At 40.2% G+C, this 27,552-nt stretch overlaps 2 protein-coding genes across 3 annotated transcripts; both read left to right on the forward strand.

Moving 5' to 3' along the window:
* Nucleotides 1-5,857: 5,857 nt before the first annotated feature.
* LOC103707709 (transcription factor EMB1444) lies at nucleotides 5,858-14,351 on the forward strand. 2 transcript variants are annotated; one of them, XM_008792302.4, is made up of 11 exons: nucleotides 5,858-6,430; nucleotides 7,350-7,439; nucleotides 7,890-7,998; nucleotides 8,524-8,565; nucleotides 8,754-8,813; nucleotides 11,115-12,519; nucleotides 12,622-12,965; nucleotides 13,055-13,156; nucleotides 13,271-13,423; nucleotides 13,503-13,628; nucleotides 13,721-14,351. In XM_008792302.4, exons 1-11 carry the CDS (start codon nucleotides 6,330-6,332, stop codon nucleotides 13,901-13,903), a joined length of 2,715 nt encoding a protein of 904 aa, XP_008790524.1. In that variant the 5' UTR covers nucleotides 5,858-6,329; the 3' UTR covers nucleotides 13,904-14,351. The 2 variants fall into 2 exon arrangements, with proteins under 2 accessions (XP_008790524.1, XP_008790523.1); XM_008792301.4 differs by having other exon boundaries at nucleotides 11,115-12,965.
* A 6,323-nt stretch (nucleotides 14,352-20,674) lies between these two features.
* LOC103707710 (UBX domain-containing protein) lies at nucleotides 20,675-27,319 on the forward strand. Its single transcript, XM_008792303.5, has 4 exons — nucleotides 20,675-21,565; nucleotides 24,130-24,300; nucleotides 24,401-24,604; nucleotides 26,831-27,319. The coding sequence occupies exons 1-4, from the start codon at nucleotides 20,768-20,770 to the stop codon at nucleotides 27,059-27,061; spliced, it is 1,404 nt and encodes a 467-aa protein (XP_008790525.1). The 5' UTR covers nucleotides 20,675-20,767; the 3' UTR covers nucleotides 27,062-27,319.
* The last annotated feature ends 233 nt before the right edge of the window (nucleotides 27,320-27,552 follow it).

Consider the following 27,552-nt stretch of genomic DNA (forward strand, 5'->3'; position numbering starts at 1 on the left):
TCTTTTCTCTCCGTCGTCTCCACCGAAACCATACCTCCGGCCGGCCCTCCGGCTCCCCTTCTTCTCCTCCGGCCAGATCTGTGGCCTTCCCCCTCTCGGTCACTCCCTCTCTTTCCCTCTTCTCTTCTTTGTCTCTACCGAAGCCCATGCTTCCGGCCCTCTTCTCCGGCTCCGACCTTCACCGAACCCTCCCCGGCCAGATCTATCAGCCCGGAGTGGTGCTTCCCCTTCGGGGCGGCGACGGTGGGAGGCCGGCCCTTTCCCTCTCCGTCGAAGTGATGCCGGAGGAGAGGAGAAGAGCCGGGAGGTGGGATCGAGGCCGATCTCCTCCGGGAGAACTTCTCCGGCTCCGACCACGGCGAGGTAAGGCCGTGGTCCGCGGTAAGTGCCCCCTCTCTTTTTTTTTTTTTTTTTTTTTTCTTTACTTTGTTCTTCTTCCTCTTCCGTTTTCTTCTTCTTTTTTTTTTTTTTTTTTTTTTTTTTTTTGTGTGTGAGTCTCGCCACCACCTCTCGGCCGGCGGAGAGGTGGGGCTCGGCTGAGGCTGGCGGCCTTGAGGCCGCGTTGGTCGCCGGCACGGCAGACCCGGCGGCCCTTGGCTGCCCCTCAGCCCTAGGGCAGCCACGGCCGGGGCCTGTCACCCGCAGGCCGAGTCCGGCTGGGCTCGGCCGGGGTGGCGTGGGCTCGGCTTGGGCCGTTCTCAGGCCGGCCCGCGGCCTGTTGGTCCGGCCCGCAGCCTGTGGGTCCGGCCCACGGCCCTCCTCCTGTTCTTCTCTCCCGTGCCGGTCTCCTTCTCTCTCTCTGTGCCAGTCTCCTCCCCTCTGTTTCATCAGTGAAACAGAGGGGAGAATACCCTACAGAGGGGTATCTCCACTCCCTAAAACTTTATTATTTAACCTAAGGGCCACTTACCTGGATTTTTGCTGGTTACCGTTGGGCCGTTCCTCCCCCTCGTAGTCCCTCCTTCCTCTTGGAGCTTCAGGGCTCTTCCGCCTTAGGCTCCAGGGCTTCGGCTCTCTCTCTTTCAGTGTTCTTGGGGGCCTCCGACTTAGGGTTGCCGGCAGGGACTTAAATAGTGGTTTAGAAGATGAGACCCCCCTCTCTGAGAGGTCCCATCCGCTCCATGCCTCCCCTCTCCGGGAATGGCCGCCGCCCCCTCTGTCTCCGGTGCGCCGGCATCGACTGCCAGCAGGGGTGGGGGTCACCCTTCCCTGTCGGTCTTATCCCTTCGTACTGGCTACAGTATGATTTTTTTTTTTTTTTTTTTTTTTTATAATAATCATTATACTGGCTACAGTAAAATTTGGGCCCAACCCTTAACTGGGCCTATTTTTCTATTGGGCCTAGTAGGTTGTGGGCCCGGACATTACATCTATAAAGTAGAACGAAAAGCACATCACTGCTGCTAGAACAAATAGTATATTTTTTGTTGTTGAAATTGAGACATAATGTAGTGCATGCACTCCATATTAGTGTTTTAGAGTTGCTTCCAATCTATACCCTTGGTTTAGCTCTACCACGATTGGTTACTAAATGATGAAGATATAATACAACAGGTGCAAACATAGCTATTGCAAGCCCTCATCAAAATATCATTAAGAATACAATGAATATATATGATAGAGAAGCAGCTGTAAGCTAGCCAAAAGTAACTTCCATCGGATTGGTCTACACCTATGTCAATCAAGCTAATCCATGGTGCCTTGACTAAGTAGCATAAATTTGATGGAGTCACCCTGCAGTGTCTCACAACCACGTATAATGGGCTTGTATTATCTATTAGGATATTTCTAATAAATTATTATTTATAAGTTAATCATCTAGGGATAAGAAAAGTAGATTACTACTCATAATATGAGATTATCTTGTGGGTCATTCAAATCTACCGAGCACAATTAGACCTCTACGCGGAATGAAAAGGAGACAAGTTTTCTAATATTTTCACAACCATTATGGTAACTATTATGAGCTTGGTGGGCCAATAACCTCCACGTACAAAGATGACCATCATGATGCACTGAAACATGATTATTTGGGGGAGAAAGGGGGCTCAAAGTCCTCTTGTAGCGAAGAAAGTCATCTAATATATTTACTTAATTACATATATAAGCACCGCACTAATTATATTAATGCATAAACTTAAGTTAAAAAATCATGTTACTTTGATGCGAACTTAATTAGATATGAAGGGGGTAATCTTATTTGTTATCAAGAATCCGAACCCTGAACAGCTTAATCCTGGAGCCGTGCACGAAAATTTTCAGAACCATGTCTAAGAATACTATCATAAGTTTCAGAGGCCAGTCCTTCGGAGGAAGCAATTGTAATTTAAAATATCCATGACTTCTTTCTATAGATACTTCTAACAAGTACAAACTCTTGGTTTTTTAAAGGGCAATACTCATGTATGGACTGATGACTTTTTCCACGTAGCTAGAGAGGAGATGGTCTCCACATCATTTGGCTTTCTATTGGACTCACATGGTTGTCTTCTTGTTTCGGACCCATCCACGGTTGGTACCTCTCGCTGCCCGTCTTTTCACCTGCTCTCTTTCCGCAAAGAAATGCAATGAAAACTCGAGGAAAAGAAGCACCTTTTGATGCCATTGACCTTGCTGTGAACGGCCATGATGGAGGGGAACACCTCTAAAGCTAGAGGAGACAAAATTATAGGCCTTGATGCGAAGAATAATGGGAAGGCCTTTGTGTTTGTGGCAGCTAGTGGTGGACCCCGCTGCCTTCTCTCTCTCTCTCCGTCTTCCTCTCCGTGCTTTACCAACCTACGAGATGATGCTTGGGAGGTTAAGGTCTTCCCAAGGCCGCATCCTTGGAGTAATTATAAGGGTAGGAAGCCGTGGAAATATTCCTTTGCGCGAAGGCTCTCAAACATATGTGAGCAAATATGATTGGATTAGCAAGAACATAATAATCACTTGGTGTGGTACCCCAGGGTCATAAATAAAGGAAAGACCAGTCCTTGTGGAGCTTGGGAGTAGGGGGGGCATAGGGCTGCCAAGTAAGCTCAGGGCAGCCAACGTTGGGTGACGGACCCTCATGGGTTGGAGGAATTTCTTTTGATAAATTCTTTTTCGTCTGTAATGGTGGGTAGCTGAGGGCAAGGGTGAATGGTTCTGGTCAAGATTCCCACGCTGTGTGTGGGGTTTGTTTCTTTGCTCGAGGAGGGGTCATATCTCTTGGGTTTCAAGGGAAGTGGTGCGTACAATTGTCCTAGACATCCATTATGGGGTATGATGAATGATCCGTGAGCTTTATGCTTGTGGACCTTGGATACCCTACAGCTTACGACATTCACACACAGAGAGATGGAGAGAGAGAGAGAGGAGATGGGTAGCTAGCTCCTAAACTTTAGATTTGTGGCTGTGGATCCCCAACAATTAAGACAGTTCATATGCACATTTTCGCTGAGCAGTTCATACACTGGCGAGAGAGAGAGAGAGAGAGAGAGAGACGTTACTAGTTTGCATGCAGTAAACTTAGAAATTACGTTTTCTTTAAACGTAGAAACAGACTTTATGGGATTAGTCATCTAAGCCGCATGCAACTTCTAGAATGCGAATTCATGCAAGAGAGGGAGAATCTGGGAAGGGATGTTTGAAGAGTTGCACCCTGAGCAGAGAGGCTTCTGGTTTCGCATCACGACTTTAGAGTACGTAGGCTGGTTGGGGGTCCATCTGGTTCGGGCTACATTGCCCATCTTGTAGCCTCAAGCGATATCCGAGTTTTACTCCAAAAGATCCCATCCCTGGAATGAGATCATAGGAAGACCTGATCACTGGCTAAAGGCAGGGAGACTTCCATGCAAAACCTAAGCACCTATCATGCATGCATGGGTTGGAGCTGAATATTAGCTCACTAGGAAGCAGGCATGCTGCTCGCCAAGGGCAACAGGAGAAAGTATTGCTCTCCATCCGCATCTTTAGGCACTCAGTCTGTTTCCAGATTCTAGAAAAATCAAAGTTTTTGGGGCGATTTAGGTTGTAAAACTATCAAAGCTGGCACTATGAGTTGGTATAAATTCATAAAAAATGCAGGGTCACAAAAAAATGCACGTCAGTCCTGGAGCCCTTAACTACTATAAAGCATTAACCATACATACCAGGTTTTAATCATGTGAATTTGGCTCCAAAATGGTTTTGCAAGCAATGAAAGGCTTAAACCAAGTCATCTTCTATAACCTCAGTAATATAAACTATAATTATTAGCGTATCATCAGTATTCAAATGCCATCATTACCATCCTCGATTCCAAATCTTTTGAAATAATTTCTTTTTAATGGAAACATACAATATGTTAGTGGGGAATATATCATATATGTAAAGCTTTTTGTGGTATAAATCTTTTGAAATAATTTCTTTTGCATGGAATCAGACAAAATTTCATATCTTCTCTGAGATTCTGTGCAAAGCGTGCTGCTTCTCTCCCTTTCCAATGTCTTGCCACAAGTTTCTTTGTTTTCTTCCTAAGCAAATGTTTTTTAGATTTATGCCCCACTTTATATAGATTCCACGTCCTTGGGTTAATTACCAGGTGTATAACCGCTCAACAAATCAAAAGTACTTGACGAAATGATGATCCATTTTCTATTATGTATTGATTTCTATATGCAAGACAAAAGAATAAGAAAATAGTTCCTTGCAGCGTATCCATTCTCTGTTCTAGATCTCCACCAATGCCATGTACAGGTTCTCTCATTGGATGTGTTTGGCTTTAGGTGGTGGAAAGAAAAGATTAAAGCTACAACATTGTGCAAGAAACTGTAATAGGCTTTTGATGTGGTTTATTTCTTTTTAAATGGTCAAGTCAAATTTCAATCTTGGACTAAAATTACCAACATCAAGTTGACCTTATCCAATTACTAATTAAAGTTGGTATTGGTGATGTTGATTTTAGCTTAAATATTTAAAAAGAGAAGAACAAAGAAGTATTACTATAATGGGTGATAATATAACATTAACTTCTTAAAAAGCTTCATCTCAAGAATAATTATTTGTTGCTAAGAATTCAAAATGTAGAGTATTAATATTATTTATGTTTAATCCGAATGCAATTATATATATATTCTTAAAAAAATTTGAGTTACATTGCTGCTAAAAATCTCCACTTCCCTAATAGCTTAATCTTGAATTTGTTTTTTTTTATAATTTATGCCTGAGTTTGGTTCTCCATATTATAATTTTTGTTTTTACTAAATTGGTAACAAATAACGGGTACATCATTTTTCACCAAATTCAAGTTGACATTGTTCTCTTGCCAAATACACTATTCAAATCATTTAGTTCAATGCCCTCATGAAATTTACTCTGGATTTTGCTATGTTGCTGAGAAAAATGAAGAAGGAAAAAAAATTAAGTCAAAATAAAAAAAATAAAAATCTTCTAACATTCAGCCCAACTAAGAGGAAAAACAAAATCAAAGTCATCAAGAAAAACGTGCATAAGACATGGCTATTTCAAAGTACTAACTTATACCTATTTATTATTATTTTTAAGCCTCACAAAATCAATATTTTATTTTTGTTTTTACCTCTTTAAACTTTTTTTTAGTTAGCAAATTAATAACAGAGAACTAAGATTTTTCAATATCCTTGCTTTCCCTTTCTCAGCAACCATACTTAGCTTTGTTTCTGCACCATAAAATTCACAGGAAAATATGACGTACGGCGTACATGATAGCCTCCAGGAGTATCAAAATGTATTGTATAGCACTCGGCTCAGTATTATTTATTTATAAAAATAACAAAAATGGACCGCCGGTGAGCCACCGCCTACTCCCGGTTATCAACCGGCAGCGGCAGGCGATTCCGGTCTGAAAGAGAAGATATTAACTCCCTTGCCCTCCACGTTAATGGCCAAAGATCTCTCTCTCTCTCTCTCTCTCTCTCTCTCTCTCCCCCTCTCTCGGAATTATTATGAAATCTATTTAAACGAAAAATAGACAACCCAAAAACCGCCCCTCGGCGCTCCCCGCGACACTTCTCTCCGGCCGGAGACCCCAGCTGCGCGAAAAAATCGCCGATCTCTCCACCTCGCCATAGTCTTTTTCGCGCCCCCTTTATATGACGAGCAACCTCCCCTCCCCCGGTCCGGTTCTCTCGTAACGGAAAACCGCCATTGTACCCGAAGCCGGTCCGCCGGGAGCTGCTGGGTCCGCTTACCCTGGGAGCCGGCGGGGTAGAGCCCGCGAGACGGATCTTGGGTTCCTTTCATCCTCCTCTTAGCTAGCTCGCTCGCTCTCTCTCTCTCTCTCTCTCTCTCATCTTTGCGCTGGTCTCTTCTCTGACGCTCCATCGAGATTCGTGCTGAGAGGGGTGATGGCGCCGGCACCGGAGCTGAGGGAGGTGCTCGGCAGGCTCTGCGGTGGGGGTGGATGGGCGTACGGGGTGCTCTGGCGCGTGGATCGCCGCGATCCCCGGTAGCGATCGGCCTTGATCTGCTTGTTTGTTTGTTTGTTTGTCTTTATTCTTGCGTGGTGTTTCTTGGAAGGAGTTTTTTTTTTCCCCCTTTCTTTTTTCTTTTTTCTTCAGTGTCTTTCTGGGAATCTCTGAAGTCTGAGTTTTCTCTGTGATGTGGGCTTTCATGGATTTGTTTTTTAGTTGGGTTTTAATGTCTTTCTGCTCCTATTTGTTGGCTCGTTGTTTTTTTTTTTTTTTTTTGAAATTTTAGAGCATGGACTAAATTGGTAGCAAATAGTTCGAACTAAAAATTACTCCTTTTTTGGCATTTTACTAGTTCGTTTTGTTATTTATTTATTAATTTATTTTTTACATCATTACCTTTGTTGGTTTTGTGATCGATGGTTTTAGGAGAATATTCTTTATCCGGTGGATTTACGAAGGGTTCTAGCAAATAATTAGTGCCCGTTTTTGGACAATATGTTTCGGTCCGAGTAGCACTTTTATTGAATCACTTTTCTCTTTTACTACAATCGAAAATTTTTAACTTTGATAACTTTTGTTTCCCCTCCTTTCCTTTGTTGGGTTTCAAGTAGCCATTTTTCTCACAAAAATGCTATCTTGATGGAAAGTGAATACTGTAATTCTCTGATACCATCAATTCCATGAAAGCCATCAATTTTTGCTGTTTTTGAAACATGGGTTGCGGAATTGATGATGGATGCTGCTGTGATGACTTACTGCGAGTGCTGATTTATATATTGATCTCTCGAATTTAAGCATCAGTTCCTCAACTTCATGGTTGAGACTGGATTTTTCTTTTGATTCTTTGAAATTTTCACATACCAATGGGGCTAGAGAATGCCATGATGGATTTAATTTGTAACGAAGTACTTGGATGATCTCTTTGATTAATATCCACACTGTTTTGATTACCAGGTTGCTGACGGTAGAAGATTGCTACTATGAAGAGCAGGTTCGAGGAGTGCTTGACAAGATACTTAATCAGGCCCACATCGTTGGAGAAGGGTAAGATTAGCATAATTTCATGATCTATTGTATACGGTAGGCTTCTCTCAGGCCTAAATTTGTTTTGAGTGTCTTTTAATTCTAGTTCTCTTTCATCCGGTTCATGGATTCACGTTTAGTTTGAATGGTAAAAAATTTGAACTGAAGTGCAGGATGGGCACATGATTTTATCGTTTAGCTGCAGTATGCAGCAACTTTCAGAGACAAAATGTACTTTGTTTTGGAGCTCGATATATGGTCAAACTTGCTCTTCTTGCAGTTTACTGAAATTTGGCCTGAGTGCCTCTTTCTGGTCATGCTTGTTTATATATTTTGTTTAGTTACGGAGATATTTTTGTTTGTTTATTAATCTATCATTGGGAATGCATCTAACTGTACAATATTTTTTGTTTTTAATAATAATGAAATGGTTGCTTTTTATTTTAAAGGTAATTTGTCTTTTTTGATCAGAATAATTGGAGGAGCAGTTATAAATGAGAACCATCAGTGGGTCTACTCTGATTCTTACCGCATAAATTTGAGCCCGACCAACTCTACTGACAATCCAGACATATTTCAGGTACCGTTAGATGTGTCTACTGACTCTCTTAATGGCAACTTAACTGATGCACACACACACACACACAGAGGGAGAGAGAGAGCAAAAGTTAGAAAAAGCCTGTGAAAGTGTCTGAAGCTTAAAAAAAAAAGAGTGGAAGAGAGCATAATGTTACATAAATAAATTTTCTGTGATATCAAAATAAATTTCAATTTCTTGGCCATCTTAATTTTTTGTGGAGCATCCATTTTATTAAGAAAAAGAGTTTCAAATGTCTTATAATGGTATTCGTTATATTAAGAAAAAATGATGATTTGCACAAGTATATATATATGGTTTTTTAGACTTCATGCTGATTTTGTAAAGTATAACTATGTACTACTGTATTAGTTATCATTGGTTGTCTAAATTAACTTTTCTAGTGCATGTTTCATAATAGTTTATTGTTCCGTTTTGGTTTGCTACATTATTGAGACTGTTAAATGTCTTATAATGGTATATGCTCAATACACTACATTTAATTATCTGACTAAATTTCTTTTCTAGAGTGATGCTGAATGGCAACATCAGTTTACTGCTGGAATTAAGGTTTGTGTTTAATTATTTACTCTTTTGTCCTTGTCCAGATGCTTGCATTCTGCCTTACTTCATAATATTGACTTGTCTAATTTGAATAGAGATATGAGATCTAAATTCCTTATTCATACACTTGCCATATCAATCTTCAATGCTGAGCTGCATAATTTTGCCACTGAAAATAATTGTCCGTTTTACAGACTATTGCCATCATTTCTCTGCCGTCATCAGGTGTGGTCCAGTTTGGTTCCCCCAAGAAGGTTAGTAATTAAAATTCCTTTTATACTGTCAATGATGCTGTTGTACAAACTGAACTCCCAATTACTTAGTCTCAAAACTTAAGTTTTGTTATCATGATAAGGTTAAAAGAGTAGTTATCTTAATCATGTTTTCTTTCTTAAAAAATAAAACAGGTTCAAGGTACATCGCAGACAGAATCATTACTGCATGATTCACTGATTTGCAATTCTCGACGTCGCATAGTGATTTTCAAAAGATATCTTTATAAATTCACCTTCAGATCAATAATTGCTTGATCATTTGTTAATGAGCGGTAACAAGCCTGAAACATTAAGGCCATGGAAAGAATGAGTTAACTAAATGAGATCTATGAAAAGTTTGAAATATAAATTAAAAGGGAAAAAGAAATGGGGGTGGAATTCTAAGAGATGTAATTATCAACTAAAGGAAATAATATCATTTGATGTGCACCACATTGCACTTGTTCTGCCATGTACTTTCTTTTGGAAGCTAATGGCAGTAATGAGACATCCAGGGCTTGCATTCCTTCATGCATAAATTCAAAGAGACACCTATATATCTACAGCACTATGTATCAATGAGAAAGGTTTGCATATAATGAAAGGTCACCTTTTTATCAAAAAAGAAGACACCAAAAATATTATGCAATTCATATTTTTAACTTCAGTCAGTAGTTATTCTGCTTAGGATGGCATAGCCGCTTTGGACTCTTTCTAATGCATGCACATCTATCCACCTCCCAACCATCAGAATCCCCTCTTCAATTAAACAATAATGATTATTCATTTATTCTATTAGCATGACCTAGCTTTGGCAAAATTGTTACTTTAATTGCTTATTTATTGATGTTGCCTAGATCATGACTTCATAAACTTTGAAACGAATTGGAAGATTTTAACAATTTTATAAAATTTCTGAAAAAACTGTTTGTTCTGTTGCACTTGAATCCACTTGTGGAGCTTTCTATTCCTTTTGTCATCTGTAAGTCAAGGTTCTAGTTAACTTCTTACTTGGTTTTAAGTCATGTAGACAATGTTTAAAAACACTAAATGGCACTGCACTGAACACGATATGATGTGGCATGGGTGCAACATGGCATGACTTATCGTTATAAAGCTAGAGTGCTCTAAGACATTAGTGTACTGAACACTTGGCATAAAAATATGAAGTGTAACATCTGAGAATCCAAATGTAAGTTTCAACTCAGTCTTGAACAATTCTACTTAGAGTGATGTCACATTTACCTTATATAGTACAAGTACAGAACACTTCTTTCAACATGGGAACACTTTGTCATATTAAATTTAAGCTTGCTAGCAGCTGACAAAAGGTCGTTAAAAGAGCAATTTTGAGGAAAACATCTCTTAATAATTATCTTGCCTTTAATATTTGAAAAATTGATATGAAAAAAGAGTGTGCTGTTCTTGTATGTCAATGATAAACTTAAATGACGAGCTTAGGAATTAAATGTCAGTAGTTAATACATGATAGGACAAGAAGTTAATACAGGATAGGACAAGGGTTTAAGTTGCATGAGAAGGGGCAGAGGAGAGCTTGTTGTGTAATTTGAGAAAAATTTACTAGAATATCATTATTCTTCACTTCCTTTGAATGAAGACTCTACACAGGAATAACTAATGATTGGAATCTTTAGTAAATTTACCCATTTTCTGTGTCTTCAATTAGACAACATGCATAGCTGCATGCTCAAACCTTGAAAACAATGCAGATTGTAAACATATGGTGATAATGGTATATGGATCTTGGTGCAGTTTGTGGTTGGTCTCTTGATAGTAGCAAAACTGCATGTATTGAGATGAGAGTTTGCATGGATAAATACCCAGCATTAGATCCCATCACCCTTCCCTCATTTTTAGGAGAAACATGATTACATGAGTGTACGTTGTCATTCCTAAAGAATAACTATCATGATCTGCAGGATTGCAACCTCTTTTATCAGAATTACCTGCTTGCCTTTCCTTTCCATTAAAGCATGATGGATGATTCTCATGCATGTGTAAAGATGGTTTTGTCTTCAAATCACATAGTTGATAGCAGGCTAACTGATTTCAGCATGGAGAAATCATAGTAAAATGATTAAACAATGTCAATGTATCAAATTATTTGCTATTAATCAGTGAATGGTATATTTAACATGCATTCATCAAAACATGCTGCCAAAAATTGAATTACTTGAGCTATTGTCTTATCTGACCACAATGTCTCCATATTTAGTCTTTGTGTGATATAGTAGTTACTATGTCATGGCATTGATGATTTTAACTCATTTTTGCCGCCAGATTCCAGAAAATTTGGAGTTTGTCAATGAAGTTAAGCATTCGTTGGAGCAGGTGGAAAGTATAGTGGGGCTTCCTCCACATGGAGTAGCTCATAACGCTTGGACCATTCATGATCCGAATGCAGCATCTACCTCTGCAATTTCATCCAGAAGGGCTTATTATTGTTATGAGAACACCAATTCCTTGTGCGGAGACACAAGCAAAAAATGGATGACAAGCGCAGAGTCTCTGTCAGAACCTATTCAGTTTCCAAGTATTTTCTCACAGGGATCTTATCATGGGTTCAGATCTCACAGTGGGAGCACGAATCCTACAGTATCCATGTCAGGAGTCTCCGGTTCTGCACTTGTGCTCAAAGATTCTTTTTATCCATTTCAGAAAACACCCTTTATCAGCAGGAATTCCTCATTTTACCATGCAAACCAATGCCCTGCGGCCAGTGCTGAAGGTCAAGGACTGCTGTCCCCTAACATACAGTTTCAGTCTGCTACTAATTTTCCCAGCCGTTCAGTCACAACCAACTTGAACACATATACATGGGCCAAAGGAATTGCTGATCGTACGGTGGTGCACAGACTGTTACCTGGGATGGGAATGCAGGGGTTTCCTAGCTTGTTTCCAGCTAATTCACATCTTCCTGTTCCCCATGTGAATGCACTTCATCAAGTTTCTGGAGACTCCTCTTCATCTTGTAGCCCATATAGATTGTATGATACAATGCTTGGCTCAATATCTTCTGAGAAAAGCAAAGTTTGCCTTAATGGTACAGAGAAGTCGCTGGAAATCCAGCATTCATCTTTGTCATCGTTGACTGTGGGTGGGCTATCCGGTTCCAAATCCTTTTGCCGTGAACTTCCAGATACTTCTGTCACTTTACAAGACATGACAACCGAACATTCTCTGTTACTTCATTCTAAGAATGATTCCTTAAATGGTCTTATTCATCTGAATGATCAACCACCAGAGCAGGTCTCTGACCTGTCTGTGAAAATGAATGAGATTGTGGTGGGTGCCAGTCCTGTCTCAGCTTGTTTGGCTGAAGGTGATGGGAATGACTACACTCCAATGTCTGGGTCACAAAGCATGCCAGATGAGAACTCCACTGCAGCACCATTGAGCTCTATGGGTCCAGAAAATGGTGGGAAAGAAAACTCTTCGATTATGCCTTCTCAACCTCCTTCCGATAATAACCTGTTTGATGGCATGGAATTGGATCTAAGCCCAAGCATTGTTGTGCAGGAATGCTGGGATGACATAATAATGCAAGTAGGCAGTGACAGTTGTTCAAATTTGAGTGCTAATATCTCAGAATGCATCGCAGAGTTGGACATGGGCTCTATGGCAGGTGCTGAAAAAGGGCTGTTCTTAGACTCTGGTCTTGAACAATTATTGGATGCCATAGTTGGTGAGAATGCTAATAGAGCTTCTACTTATAATTCTGTGGCTACTAGTGTCAATCCTATTGCTGGTCTTGATTCAGAGCATAAATTTTCTACAATTGCTACAGTAGGTGGGCCTTCATTGTACAGAAATCAGGTTGCGCCAGCAGGTCTTCCTTCCATAAGTACTAAATCTGATGTGCTGTTACCTCATTGCGACTCAGAGAAGATCATGCATGGATCTCCAAAAGAGGCACTCTCAGTATCCCATGTCAGTTCATGGATTGATGATGGTTGCAGTATGAATGCTGGGAGCGCTGTGCTCAATCAGCCAAAGAAGCCTGAAGAAGCTATCAAGGTTGTTAAGAAACGGGCAAGACCTGGGGAAAGCACTCGGCCAAGGCCAAAAGATCGCCAGCAAATACAAGACCGGGTGAAGGAGTTACGAGAAATTGTGCCAAATTGTGCAAAGGTATTTATCTCAACTGCTGTTTTGGATGCTTTCTCTGGCTATTACCCCATGCCGTGCTTTCATCTTCTTCTTTTGATCGAACATAACAGTGTAGCATCGATGCCTTGTTGGACCGCACGATAAAACACATGCTCTTTTTGCAAAGCGTGACGAAGTATGCAGACAAACTCAAGCAAACTGACGAGCCAAAGGTACATCATCGCTTTTTAGTCTGTCCTTCAGAGATGCTTCTTGATGATCATTTGGTCAATATTGATTGCTTTTCTTTTTCTCTCTCTTTTCTTTGTTTTTATGTGAATGTATAGATGATTGTTGAGGAGAGTGGCGTCGTTTTAAAAGACAATTCAAGTGGTGGCACTGGTGGTGGTGCGACCTGGGCATATGAAGTTGCAGGGCAGACCATGGTCTGCCCGATAATAGTCGAGGACCTGACCCCCCCTGGTCAGATGCTAGTAGAGGTAATAAACAGTCCAATTTTGTTTTGAATCTGTTTCCGCTGTGTGCAAATTTAAGATGCCCCATTCATTCTCTGAACAGATGCTTTGCGAAGAACGTGGGTTCTTTCTTGAGATAGCAGACATCATTCGTGGATTTGGCTTGACTATCTTGAAAGGAGTGATGGAAATTCATGACAGTAAGATCTGGGCAAGGTTCCTAGTTGAGGTAGGGCGTGAATGAGAGACTCTCTATCGAAATTCTTGTAGCTTTTTTATCTCTGTTTCTCAATTAGATAGCTTGCTTTGCTTCTGTTGCAGGCTAACAGAGATGTGACCAGGATGGATATCTTTCTCTCCCTTGTTCAACTTTTGCAACAAACTAGCAGCACTCGATCTAGGGACCAACTGGCCAAGGTTATTGACAAAGGGGCTTCCACTTTTGCTAATTACCAGCACTCTCCCATGTCAACTCCCATTAGTCTAGCAGACAGATTGCACTGATCCAAGCATGGTATCAGCTCAAGAAATGCCTCGGTAGGTCATGTGTTCCACAATGATGGCATTTGGGACTCAGAATTATGTCCTGACACCAAGATAGTACATGCTGGTGTCTTGTCTTGCATTGTGGCCGAACATGTCTGATCCTGGCTAAGAATGCGGTCTGAGGCAGTGACCATCAATAGAGCTTACCTTATATTTGAGAAGGGCATCATCAGCGGAACAGCCGCTAAGCTTCAGCTGTATAAGTTTCCCAACAGAATGAATAATAGAAAGAACTCAGTGCATGGGAAACACGAGTTCAGGGCAATAGGATTGTCTCTGGGGCATAAGCTTGGCGAGCCAATTTGTTTATAATAGTTCTTTAACCATGTAGCGACGTTGAGATTTGTACCATTTGGTTACCTGTTTATATGGAATCAGATGCTTTTGACCTGAGCATCATTGGTTCTGCCTGGTTTCATCCATCGACCTTTTTCTATTTCCGGATTTTCTTAGTCAGGTCAATAGGAAATCATTATTCTCGATTTTCTTATCTTATTAAAAGGTAAAAACAAAAAATTAACCACTTTGATGAAGAAGGTCAAAATATCTTTTTAAATTTGCGCACAGCATTTCTAGGTTTCATAGTTAACGGCTTGAAATAAGAGCGTAGTTTAAAAACCATATTATCTTTCAATTGAGCTTACCTGTAGTTAATTCAAATTCAATTTGTTAATTCAATTCAAATAACGAGGCTAAATTGAAAGATAATACGGCTTGATATGGAGGTTATATAACCATTTTATTTCATCAAAAAGTCAAATTCACTTAACAAATGCAAAAGTGAAGACATAGGCCACACAATAAGGCAATTTATATATACTATGAAAAGGGTATGCTTCCTAATTATTTTATTTTATTTTTAACATTACATGTGAGTAATGTTTATTTCAATTTTTCTTTGCCGCTCTCTCCGTAAAAGCCCAAATCCTCCGCGCTGCGATCTGCCAGCTCGGTGATCGCTGTGTCTACTCCACTGCCAAATGGTATCACTAGAGGTGGGCATTGGGCCGAGCCGCCCATGGCCCGGCATAAAGCGGGTCGTGCCAGGCACGGTCCGCTTGCTACAGTAACGGGCCGTGCTAGGCACGGCTCATAAAAGGGGGCCAGGCTGGGTTAAGGATTTCTGGCCTGCGGGCCGAACCCGGCACGGCCCATAAGGGCCTGGGCTGGCACGATTCGTGGGCCAAGCACGGCACGGCCCGTAAGCCAGCCCGAAACGTCCCATAAGGGCCTGAATCGGGCCCGGTCCACAAGGGCCTGGACCGGGCCAGGCACGGCTCGTCCCCCTTAAAATAAATAGAAATAAAATTTTTTATTTATAATTTTTTCAATAAATTAATAAATGTTGGGAAGTAAGGATTTATTAATATAAAGCCACCTTAATGGTGGGGGGTTTGGTATAGACCCCTACCAGTTTATTAATTTAAATCAAAATGGTACATGAAAGAAGGTTTGATCTGACCTCCAGAATACAATAAGAAAGGAAAAAAAATAGAGATGACTCACTTTAACAATTAAATAAATAAAAATGTACAATTATAAAAAATTAAGAAATAAAAATAAATGATCAAAATCTTACTAATCATCAGTATTCACTATTCAGTAGTGTTTGTATCATCATCATCAGAGGATGTTGTATCATGTCCACCTTTATCTTGAAGTCTCGCCTCAGCATCTAACCAATCTTTGAAGCAGAGAAGCATCTCAACCGTTTCGCTAGTCATCCTACTTCTCTTTTCGTTAACAACACGCCGACCTGCACTAAAAGCGGATTCCGATGCTAATGTGAACATCGGCACAGCTAAAATATCGCGTGCAATTGCAGACATAACAGGATGTTGATTTTTAACACTCTTCCACCAAAATAATACATCTAGACTCTCTCTATTTGATTTTCATCATATGCAGATTGAAGATCATTTCGTAAATAAAATTCTAGTTCACTACTTAAAGATGAAGAAGATGAAGATGAACTTAAAGCATGCGTTTGTTTTCTCTGTGTAATGAATGAAAAAATAGATGACGAACGGGAACTACTAGAAGAAGAAATAGAGCTTTGTACGGAGAATCTAGATCCACGAATTTTTTCATCATATATAGCATAAATATCATAAAGAAGTTGTTTTACCTCATTTTTAGCAGGTTCAGGATCTTTAATCATATTTTCACAGTATGCATCAAGTAAAATTAGCACGTCATTCAATTTAACTCTAGGATCTAATACAGCAGCTAAGTTATGCATAGGACATATCTTGTCCCAATACTCATTCCATTTAGATTCCATTAAGTCAATAATAGGCATTAAAACATCATCATATCTATATTCTGCAAATTTTTGACTAATTATATATGCTTGTTGTAAAAATGAACATGAAGTTGGATAATAAATACCAGAAAGAACATTGGTAGCATTATAAAATCTAAGCAAAAAATCTTCCAAAATTTTTCTTTTATTTCAATCAGTTTCAGTCAATGTAAAGCCTAATCCACGATCATTAATATATGCACTTAATAAGTTTTTATATGGGTATGCATCATGTATTATGCTATATGTTGAGTTCCAACGAGTAATTACATCAAGTTTAAATTTTTTAAAACATTTACCATGATTTATACATAGTTCCTTAAATTCTTGAAGTCTTGATCTTGAAGCATGAATAAAAGAAACTGCATTTCTAATTTTACCAATCACATCTTGAATCATGCCCATGCCAGCTTGAACAGAAAGATTTAAGATATGACATGCACATCTAATATGCAATAAATTTCCATCTAACATGGGATGCAATGAGTCTTTTAATAATGCAACAGCAGAATTATTATTAGATGCATTATCAAAAGTAATAGACATAATTTTATCATTAATATTATATGAACATGCAGTTTGATAAATGATATTTGAAATTTGTTGCCCAGAATGTGGAAAATCAAAAGCACGAAAAGCAAGAATACGTTTATTTAATTGCCAATCATTGTCAATATAATGAGCAGTAATGGCAATAAAACAATTACTACCTACAGATGCTGACCAAATATCAGAAGTTAATGAAATTTTTACATTTAAAGTAGAAAGTGTTTCAATTAAACTTTGTTTCATTGTTAAAAAGTTAGTCATAGTTACTCTTCTAAATGTACGCCTACTAGTTCTTTTGTAAGCAGGTTGTAGGTTTAATTGAACATATTCTTCAAAATTAAAAGATTCACATAAACTAAAAGGTAATTCATCCTTAACTATCCATTTTACAAGTGCTTTTCTTTGATTTTCATGATTATATGCAAAATTACCTACAAGTGATCCCCCTTGTATATTAAGGGTACTTTGAGTTTGAGCATGAGAATCATGCATCCTATGACTCTCTTGATGTCTTTTTAAATGCCATGTTCCCCCACTACTACTACAACTATAAAGTTTGGCACATTTTTTACATTTAGCTTTCCAGACTCCATCAACCATAACTCTATCAAATTCATTCCATACAGCACTAGTCCTCTTACGAGAAGAGGTTTGATCTTCACTCGGTTCACTAGTTCTAGAGGAACTAGGAACATGGGGTTGGGGATTAGTTTCTTCTCCCTCAGAAACAGGAGGAATGCCAAACTGACTTTCCTCAAAAGATGACATATCTAAATTGATGAATTCAAAAAATAAAAACTAACCACAAGGAGGAATTGAGTAGAGGGTCGGAGGGCAGAGGCAGAGCCGAGATTCTGAGCTTCCTCTTGTGCTCTCAACAGGAGTGACCTTCTCTTCTCAACAGGAACCTCCTCTTGTGTAGCACTTGAACACTTGCTAAATGCAAACTAAAAATTAAATTGCTAGAAGAGCACTTTAGAAGAGAGAAATAATAGTAGTAGAGAAGGAGAGAATAGTTGGTTTGGTGTGGTGAAAATGAGGGAGGAAAGGGCTATTTATAGAAGCCAAAATTTTTTTTTCCCAAAATACCCCCTCAATTTAGCCGTTTTTGGACTGTTGGGAGGGGTAAAATTGGAATTTTTCCAAATAGCCGTTGGAAACGGCTATTTTTCTCTCCCCCTCACCAGACGGGCCGTGCCTGGCACGGCCCGTTTGCGCCCGTTGCGGGCCGTGCCAGGCACGGCCCGTCTCGTGCCGTGCCCGGCCCGGCCCGTCAATAGACGGGCCTGGGGCCGGGCCGGGCTGCCGTTCCGTGCTGAATGGGCCGGGCCAAGCACGGCCCGTTTAGACCTCGAGCCCGGTGGGCCTGGGCCGGGCCGGCCCGGCACGGCCCGTTGCCCAACTCTAAGCCTGAGCCTTGAATGAACCATGAAGCCCGGACTATCATCTTCTTTGCATGTAGAGCCAGATTTTCATTAACCAAAACATCTATCATAGCCAGGACAGGAGCATCCAAGTAAGTAGTTACTCCATCCTTTCCCGTCTGCCATTATGTCTGACTGAAGAGCCAGATAGGGCCCAAGGATATCCAAATGCCAGGGTTTTGCATATGGTGTTCATTATGTCCAAAGTCTTCGGGTAATCTTCTTTTTCTAGAAAATAAATTTTTTTTTTTTTTGGTTGATGCTGTTGTTGTTGCTATATGACCATGCACAGCTCTCCGATGTCCAAAACATGCACCATAGAGGATCTTTGGGGGTGTGGTTGTTGGGTTGTAACCCTTACTATTATGGACTCGTTTAGTTCGCGGAAAATGTGCAGTCAATGGAAAAACAAAAAAAATACTTCTTATTTGGTTGGAGTTTTCAAAAGAGAGAGATGAAAAAGTAGCTGGAAGGTATTATTTGGGTTCCTTGATCTTATATAAGGAGTCAAGATTTATCCAGTATATAACCGATGTAGGACTAAACACATACAATCCTCACACAAGGACAAAAGAATTGAGTTAAATTGTGGCAGTTCATATGGGTGACATGCAAAATTGCCAACTGCTTTGATGGTGAGGATTGGGAGCAGCTCAGCTCTTGCAGTAAGCAGAGCAGACAGAGTTGTTCGCAATTTGATTCCAGACAGCTGGAGTCATGCTCAATGAGCTTAGCATTTCTGCAGAAGTATTAAATGTCTGAGATTTCATTCATTTACTGTAAGTTTGTTTGAGTTTTGGTCTCCCCTTAGGTGAAGCCTTAATGGCAGACTGGGATGGAGAAATTTCTGTGGAACAAGTTCAAGTGGTAGTTGAACTAATTGTCGCCCCTATGGAAGGAGAGTGTGGAAGTTGCCATTCTACCAGTGATTGTCGTGTTTAATGCACAATTTCAGGGCCCCCGTCCAGCTTGTATAGTAGATATCTGCTTTCAAAGACAAGTCCTGCGGAATTGCAAATCTCAAGCAATTATAATGACCATTTTTGAGTTTCTGTCTTTGTAGTTTGGAAACAGAATTCAGTAGATGTTGGCAAATAGTTTCCTTGCCTAATGTCCATGTAACCGCAATAAATTTCAACGTAATGGTCTTTGGAGAGTTGAAGGACAGTGATCTATTCCTACAAAAGAATGTAACGAGACTGTTATCAAATGGTGCCACTTTTTATTGATCCGACAAAAAAAAGGGAAAAAAATGATGCCACCCTTAAATTTAGATTAAAAATTTAAAATTCTCCTACCTCCAAAAGAAGCTCAGATTTCTTCCCATCAAAATGTTGTCTGACAAACCAAACTGCATTAAATATCTCGAACGAAAGCTTAATGGGATTTCCGAAGAATGCAACAGTGGCAGATGATGGCTCAACCGGGAGATAAAAGAAAGAGCTGCAGACTGGATCTTTCTGCATCACCTGTCCACTTATCAGTGATATGAACATATGGAGGCTATAGAATTGCCTGCTTTAATGTGGGTTCTTGTCTTCTTGATGGTATTGACATGGAGCTCTGTGAAATTCAACAGCTCCCTGGCAAGATTGCACCAATCCCCTCTTGCCATTTTGGACAAGTATTTAAGCAGGTATACATTGGTGCAGGAGCGGCCCAATACATTTGGGAGCCTAAGGCGAACTTGCTAAGAGGGACATTTTTTTCTTTTTTTTCTTTTTTGTTTGAGATCTTTTCTGCAATAAGCCGGCCTAAGGCGAACTCACTAAGGGAGGTCTTTTTTCTTTCTGTTTTATCTTTGAGGCATTTCCTGCATTGGGCTTTCTTTGGACCGGGGCTTTAAGCGACCGCCTCAATCGCCTAAGGATTGGGCCGGCTCTGCATTGGTGCTTGGTAGCATGACACTTGCTGCAAATATTTTCACCCTGTATGGAGAATCAGTTGGTGTCTATAAGCTTTCTCCATTTCTTGTTCACTCAACATTCCACACATTCTCTGACATTGTCATGGAAACGTTCTAGGAAGGAATAAATGGATGACAGAAGTTGGATTCTCCTACCTTGACCAAACAAAATGCCACAAGAGAGGAGTAGGAACCACTGATGAGCTTTGCCTTTGTTTTGGATTGGTCCCTTTCTGACAAGGGATATTGCATGTCTATTTCCAAGAAAAAGAAGACATGGAAATTTGCATGGGAAGTGGATCCATATTATTATAAAAACGCGTCTCTTTAGAACCAGAAAGAAAAGTGTTTATGGGACTTGAAATCGGATGAGAGGAGTGGAAGCACATACTAACGGGTTGTTTTCGGGTAAAATCGGATAATGGATCGGGTCGGGTGGTCGAGTAAGGAGCCGGATCTGGTTGCGGGCCGGGTCGGTAAGGTTCAGACCCGACCCATTGACAGGTTTGCCCCTGGTCTTCTCCGGACCCCCCTACCGCACCCTTCTTTACCGAAAGAGTCCTGCCTCCTTGTCCTGCCCGCCCATACCCTAACCCCCGGGGTCCCAGAGATCGTCGCCGAGGGATCAAGAGCCCGCCATGGCCGAGGGCTTCGAGGAAAAATTAGCCTATTTCCAGGCCATCACCGGCCTCGACGACCCCGATCTCTGCGCCGAGATCCTTTCCGCCCACAACTGGGATCTCGAGCTCGCCATCTCCGCCTTCACCTCCTCCTCCAGTCCCTCTTCCTCCACTAATCCCTCCGCCTTCACTGCCGGCGTCGATGGTGGCGGTGGTTCCAATCCGGCCGAGTCCTCTCTTGCTCGCCAAGATGCCGGCGACCGCGCCGCGCCCGGCCTCGCCTGGAAGCTCATCACCCTCCCCTTCTACGTCGTCTCAGGCGGCATCGGCCTCATCACCGGCGCCGTCGGCCTCGGCGTCTGGATCGCCGGTGGCGTCCTCTCCCGCTCCCTCAACCTTCTCGGCTTCGCCGCACCACGCGGAGCCGAGGCTGACCGGCTGATCCCCGTCTCGGCGTCTACCGCCGAGGCCGCGGACTTCGTCGCGACCTTCGAGAGGGACTTTGGAGGGGCCGGCGCTGGGATCCGGTTCGTGGCGGAGGGGTTCATGGACGCGCTCCAGCGGTCCCAGCGGGAGTACAAGCTTTTGTTCGTGTACCTGCACTCGCCGGACCATCCGGACGTGCCGGCCTTCTGCTCGGGATGCCTGTGTTCGGCTCCGGTGGCAGCGTTTGTGAACGAGAACTTTGTGGCTTGGGGCGGGAGCATAAGGAGGACGGAAGGGTTCAAGATGAGCAACAGCCTCAAGGCATCTCGGTTCCCCTTCTGTGCTGTTGTCATGTCCTCTACCAACCAGCGCATTGTTCTCCTCCAGCAGGTAATTTCTTTTACAATTTCTTTGTTAAACTATGGAATTTGGGGACTAGCTTACATTGATCTTGCTACATTTATACGTTGAGCTTTTCTTCCTTAATGTCCTGAACTATAGCTTTGGGTTTTATTCCTTTAGATTCTTATGGAGAGTGAAGGGAAATGGCAGAATTTGATGCGAACAGACCCAACTGTCAATTATGGGCTACGTGATTTTGAAAATTCTTCAGGGATATTATCAGAATAGGTGTTTTGAACCACTGATACGTAATTGATCATATATGAGAAGCTCTGTATATGTGAAATAATTTTTGTATGATGGTTGCACCAAATTATATTAAAAGGATGTCAAAAATAATCGTAGAATGTTAATATTTGCATCCACTGTTATATGAATTTTCGAAGTCCCCATAATGGATACGGCTTCTGCAGTTATTGTGGCATTTTTAACAGTTGTGAGCACATATTTTATACATTCCAGTGATGAATATCCTTTCTAGATAACCTTTCTCACCACCTGTCAGCATTGTGATGTCCCCAATGGGGATCTGAATGGGTGTATCAATTTTTAGTCTTTTAGGATTTTACTTTCTATTGTCTTTCAACTTTCTTGCTAAATTTTTGATCTATTTTTCTAGTACTTTTCTGATTCCTATTGCGAGTAGGTTTATTATCTAAAGATGGAAATGCCTACAAACGACAGATTTGTTGAGCCACAAAAGAATCTAAATGAGATTCTCTTCTATTTATATCTAACCTTCAGGGTGTACCATATGCAGGCCACAGCAGTAGGACAATTAAAATTTTGCCCATCTCCTAACTGTAGGAATTTCCTACAACTAGGATTGTGGAGGATTTGCACTTAGTATGGATTGGGCTAAGAAAAGGTTTAGGACACTATAGTTGTGTTTAGAAGTGCTTTTAATGCCTTCCATATAGAGTTTCATTAGAATACAAATTTTACATTTTCATAAGTGCTTATTTGTTTTTTTAATAAAAAATTGAATAATTGGAACATAGTGGAAGTTAGGATGATGAAGAGTACTATTATAAATTAAAGAAAAATGCAAAGGGATTGAACCTTATTAACAAAAAGTTTTCTTCATAGCTAATTTGCCATGCATCGCAGATCCTCCAAACATAGAACTTGTAGGGATTTGAAACCAAATGCATTACTCACAATGGAAGTAAACATGTTAGTAATAGAATCTTCTTCAAAAAGATCTAAAGGATAAGCTACATAAGCAATATATTGATTTTCCTCAATAGTTTCGATGTGGCAAAATCATCCTTTGTTACAATTGTTAAATTCATCGGTCCACATAGTCTTGGGAAAAGGAAAATGAGGAAAGGAGTTGATCTAGAGAATATGGATTTTTTGATCTAGTTTTATAGTACAGAATAGATCTTTTCTTTGCCTTGAAATTCAGTATGAGGTGCATGCTTTACTTAAGGAAAGCACAAGCCATGAACAGTGTCTGATATGGATGCCCCTGGGTCTCTTTCCTTGCCTTGATTTGCAAGTTTTATCAAGTTCCAGGCATATTTCTTTAAACGTGGTTTGGTCAAAAGTTTTTTTTTTTTGTATGATTAGCTTTTTGAAAGAACTCACAATATAATAATCTTTAACAAGAGTGTCGATGCTACCATCTAAGGAGACAGTGACAAATTAAATTGTTGTAAATTCAGCTAAGAGCTACTGCAACAAGTCAAAAAGCTGGGGGAATTTACTGGATTGAGTTAAAGGGATCTTGTTCTTTGTTTAGAGCTATCTTCTTGTTCCAAGGCCAAGGCCCTAACTAGAAGGTGGGAGCACATTTTTCATATTACCTGGTGGCTGTCATGGCTTTGAAGAAATAAGATATTCGGGATAAGCTAGGGATGGGGTGATATGTGATACTGAGTTCTCCTGTTGCCACCTGGCTGCAAAGTACCTTTCTCAGCTATGGAAGGTCCTCCAGAGGAAAATTATATATTTGTAATTATATTATCTGCTATTACAATTGCTTTTTTTCTTTTTTTCTTTTAGAATGGAAAGTGGAGGAAGTGAGAAACTTCCCCCAGTTTATTATAGAAGTATCAAGAAAATTACAGTGATGTTTTACAAGAGAATATGGGGAAATGAAACATAAAGTGAATAACTAGAGAAGGGAAGACAATCTGATAGAAATCATAGATTGATTATTTTCCCCATTAGATTATGGATACATCCTGACTGGATGAGATGACTGTTCCGCTTCTTTTATGTGATCGTCAAGCTATGGATTGGATGCACTGCTTTGATTCTTTTTTTTTTTTTAATTGCATGCTTGCAAGATATTTCCTTCAAGTTCGGTTGAATGGGAATGGATAGTTTGCATTGCGTGTAATATACCTCTATACAATAGGTGAACCAAGTTGATGATACTAAAAATTAATTTATATTTCACAATTTGTTTGGATGATTTGCAAAAAAATATTGTAACTGATATGTCTTTGCCTGTTATGCATAATGAAATTCCATACTTCTATGCTGATAGCTTTTTTCTTGAGGAAAAAAAAGAGATTGTCTCATATCTTACATTTTTTCAGATTGAAGGACCCAAGTCTTCTGATGAAATGCTTGCAATCCTTCAACGAGTGATAGAAGAGTGTACACCATCTCTAGTTACAGCACGGCTTGAGGCAGAAGAACGGAGAAACAACCAGCGCCTGAGAGAAGAGCAAGATGCTGCATATAGAGCTGCACTTGAAGCCGACCAAGTATCTAGCTTTTCTTTCTTCAGTCTTTTGATTTCCTTCATTGCTTTGTTTGTTCAGATCGCTTGCATCTGAAACTTTATGAACTTGTCTGGTAAATCAGGCTAGAGAGCGTCAGAGGAAAGAAGAACAAGAGAGGTTGGAGAGAGAAGCAGCAGAAGCTGAGAAGAAGCGCAAGGAGGAAGAGGAGGCTAGGGAAAGAGCAGCTCGTGAAGCTGCTGAGAAAGAAGCTGCTTTAGCTAGGAGGCGGCAAGAGAAAGCGATGTCACTGGGCATTGAACCTGAAAAAGGGCCAGATGTTACACAGGTAAGTTCTTTCAAGCTCAATTTTGTATTTTTCTTTTTTCATTTTGTATGCTTTCATTTACTAACTGAAATCTTGATCTTCATCAATGTCTGTAAGTTTAGCAATGATAGCTTATTAAATTACTATCTACCTGGAGAAAAAAATAACAAAATATCCCAAGATGCCTCTTATCTTCTGTAATGGATTTGATATGTTCCCTCAAAATCTGCCAACAAAAAGATTAGTCCATATTTGATGTATTTTGTCATGCTGGTTACTCAGAAAAAAATTAAAAAAATATATACCTTCATGCGTTTGCAAATTCTGTGTTATTTGCTCTATGCTCTTACAATTTCATTCTTTATAAATTAAGTTATAGGTGTTATGCTCATGCTGCAGTCACATATTTTTAATTGATCAATCCACAATAGTCAAAGTAGAAAGGTAGTTTACCAGGAAAAAGTGAAAAGGTAAAGATAAACCCTGGTGCTTAGGTTTTATTGCAGTGCTACAGAAAATTGTATGTCTGCATATTAGGGCATTTAGTGGACTTGAATTCACCTAATAAAGTAGATGATAATGTTCTTCTGCACATAATTCACATAGAATTAAATTATTATCTTGTTTGTGGTCACTGAGTTTGTAAAAGAGAGAAATCTGATGTGGTGATGTCCATAAACGTGCTTACCCGATGCAGGCCTCAAAGTAAGCCTGTTGCTTGAAAGCAACCAGTGATTCTGTATGCGAGCTGATGAAATCTATTGCTAGCTAAATGGTGGCGTTTTTGTTTTGGTGCCAATTGTCACCTTTTCCTTTCTTCCTCCTTCATCGAAATGGAGAGAATACTTGTCAGTGGAGTTGCCTAGGTTCAAATGCTTATTAAATTACTATCGCCCAGTGAACCAGTTTTCAGTTAAAAGGCAAAGCATGGGGAAACTTGAATATGTTTTCCCTGCAACATGTAAAATAGTATTTTTTATAGAAGTAGTCACAAAATACTAAATTATGGTATTGTTTGGCATCACTTTCTTCTTTTCCATTTTCAAAAAACAGAAAAATAAAATTCTGTTGCCAGTTTCTTTTTGAATTTTTGAAAATATAAACATGTTTTGTATAGTCAATTTTTTTTTTAAATATAAGCATGGTGATGGTGGCGGATGTGATATTAGCCGTAACGGAGTTAATGGTGGCGCTGGTGGTGTTAGTGGTAGGGCGGCGGTGGTATGACGAAGGTGATGACGATGATGGTGGCAGTGGTGGAGGCACTGACAATATAATAAAGGCAGCGACAATGGTGACAGTGGTTGCGGCAAGGTTCACCGAACCAGTATCAAAGATCGTATCGATTGGCAATCGGTTTGGCATGGTACAGGTCCGTGCCATATCGTTCCGGGGCATACAGAAATAGGGGGTCCGGTGAAGGGGAGAGAGGAATAGAGAGAGAGGGGGAGAGAGGAAGGGAGGGAGGGGGAGAGGGATGATATCCAAGTGTGCCAATTGCGCATTTACATTGACCTACTGGACTGAGTGCACGTAAACCTATAGTTAAAATTGGTCCATGTTATGACTATTACCCCCCCCCCCCCCCCAAAAAAAAAAAAAAAATCCCTGGGTGTTGTACTTGTTCTTTACTTCGTGTTATTTATGTTATATCACAAACTTGTTCTTGAGTGCATGTAAACCTATAGTTAAAATTGGTCCATGTTATGACTATTCTTAAAATATTCTCCGTCCCTCCCCCCTCCCCCGTGTGTGTTGTACTTGTTCTTTAGTTCATGTTATTTATGTTATATCACAAACTTGTTCTTTAGTCCGTGTTACTTATGTTATATCACGAACTTGTTCTTTAGTTCGTGCTATTTATGTTATATCACGAACTTGTCCTTTACTTCGTGTTATTTATGTTATTTCACGAACTTGTCCTTTACTTCGTGTTATTTATGTTATATCACGAACTTGTCCTTTACTTCGTGTTATTTATGTTATATCACGAACTTGTCCTTTACTTCGTGTTATTTATGTTATATCACGAACTTGTCCTTTACTTCGTGTTATTTATGTTATATGACAAAATGCCACTGTTGGCTTGTCTAGGATATTTCCTTTTCAGCCTTCTTTTGTTTCATAGATAAGTGTTATGGTTAATGATTGTAATTTTTTCATGGTCAAGTGGTACATGGTAGCACTTGAAATCTCCAACTACCTATTGGAGATTGAAGCTGATGCAATTGTTGGGCTTGTCATCAGGTTCTTGTGCGATTTCCTACTGGAGAGCGCAAGGAAAGGAGGTTCCACAGTTCAGCTACGATCAGCTCCCTCTATGACTATGTTGATTCTCTGGATTGCTTAAAAGCTGAGAAATACAGCCTGGTTTCAAACTTCCCTCGCGTCTCCTATGGTCCAGAGAAGCATTCGCTGACATTAAAGGAAGCAGGTTTGCATCCACAAGCAAGCCTGTTTGTTGAGGTGGACTCATGATCTGCATTATGAGGGGATGAGGTCTTGGTGGTTAAACCTGAAGTTTTATGCTCACTGTAGATATTTCTTTTACTTCCTTTTGATACAAGGAAAGTAGAGGAAAGTACTTCATTGTGTGAACATTCCCTAATATACTGTCCTCTGTAATTTAGGCTATCTTGTTGATCCTTCAATTACACTTATGGAGATTTCAATTTGGCGTTTTTCCCTCTTGTACAATAAAGTGACTTTGGAATACATAGGATCACATTATCAGCTTGTCTGGCCGTGCAATAATCTCATAAAATTAACATTCCTCTTGAGTAAAAGGCTTTTGCTGTATTTTGATCCTGTCAAATCTTACTTCAGTTACCAGGTCATGGTACACCGCACTATGAACAACACATCTCACAAAAATTTTGATTTCAGAGGGGCTATTCAGAAGAACTGATTGTCTTAATTTAGCGTGACTTCTTAGCTTGATGTATTAGATTACTAACGATCATACTTGA

The sequence above is a fragment of the Phoenix dactylifera genome, chromosome 6, assembly GCF_051530095.1.
Source record: "Phoenix dactylifera cultivar Ajwa chromosome 6, Ajwa_hap1_PhDact_Kaust_v1.1, whole genome shotgun sequence".
Lineage (NCBI taxonomy): Eukaryota > Viridiplantae > Streptophyta > Magnoliopsida > Arecales > Arecaceae > Phoenix > Phoenix dactylifera.

What these genes read in the sequence shown, in the direction of transcription:
- LOC103707710 (XM_008792303.5), top strand. Translation starts at nt 20,768, where the DNA reads ATGGCCGAGGGCTTCGAGGAAAAATTAGCCTATTTCCAGGCCATCACC. An exon ending in CTGCACTTGAAGCCGACCAA is followed by an intron (nt 24,301 to 24,400) that starts GTATCTAGCTTT and finishes CTGGTAAATCAG; the next exon opens with GCTAGAGAGCGTCAGAGGAA. An exon ending in AAGGGCCAGATGTTACACAG is followed by an intron (nt 24,605 to 26,830) that starts GTAAGTTCTTTC and finishes GCTTGTCATCAG; the next exon opens with GTTCTTGTGCGATTTCCTAC.
- LOC103707709 (XM_008792301.4), top strand. Translation starts at nt 6,330, where the DNA reads ATGGCGCCGGCACCGGAGCTGAGGGAGGTGCTCGGCAGGCTCTGCGGT. An exon ending in ACAATCCAGACATATTTCAG is followed by an intron (nt 7,999 to 8,523) that starts GTACCGTTAGAT and finishes TTTCTTTTCTAG; the next exon opens with AGTGATGCTGAATGGCAACA. An exon ending in AGTTTGGTTCCCCCAAGAAG is followed by an intron (nt 8,814 to 11,114) that starts GTTAGTAATTAA and finishes TTTTGCCGCCAG; the next exon opens with ATTCCAGAAAATTTGGAGTT.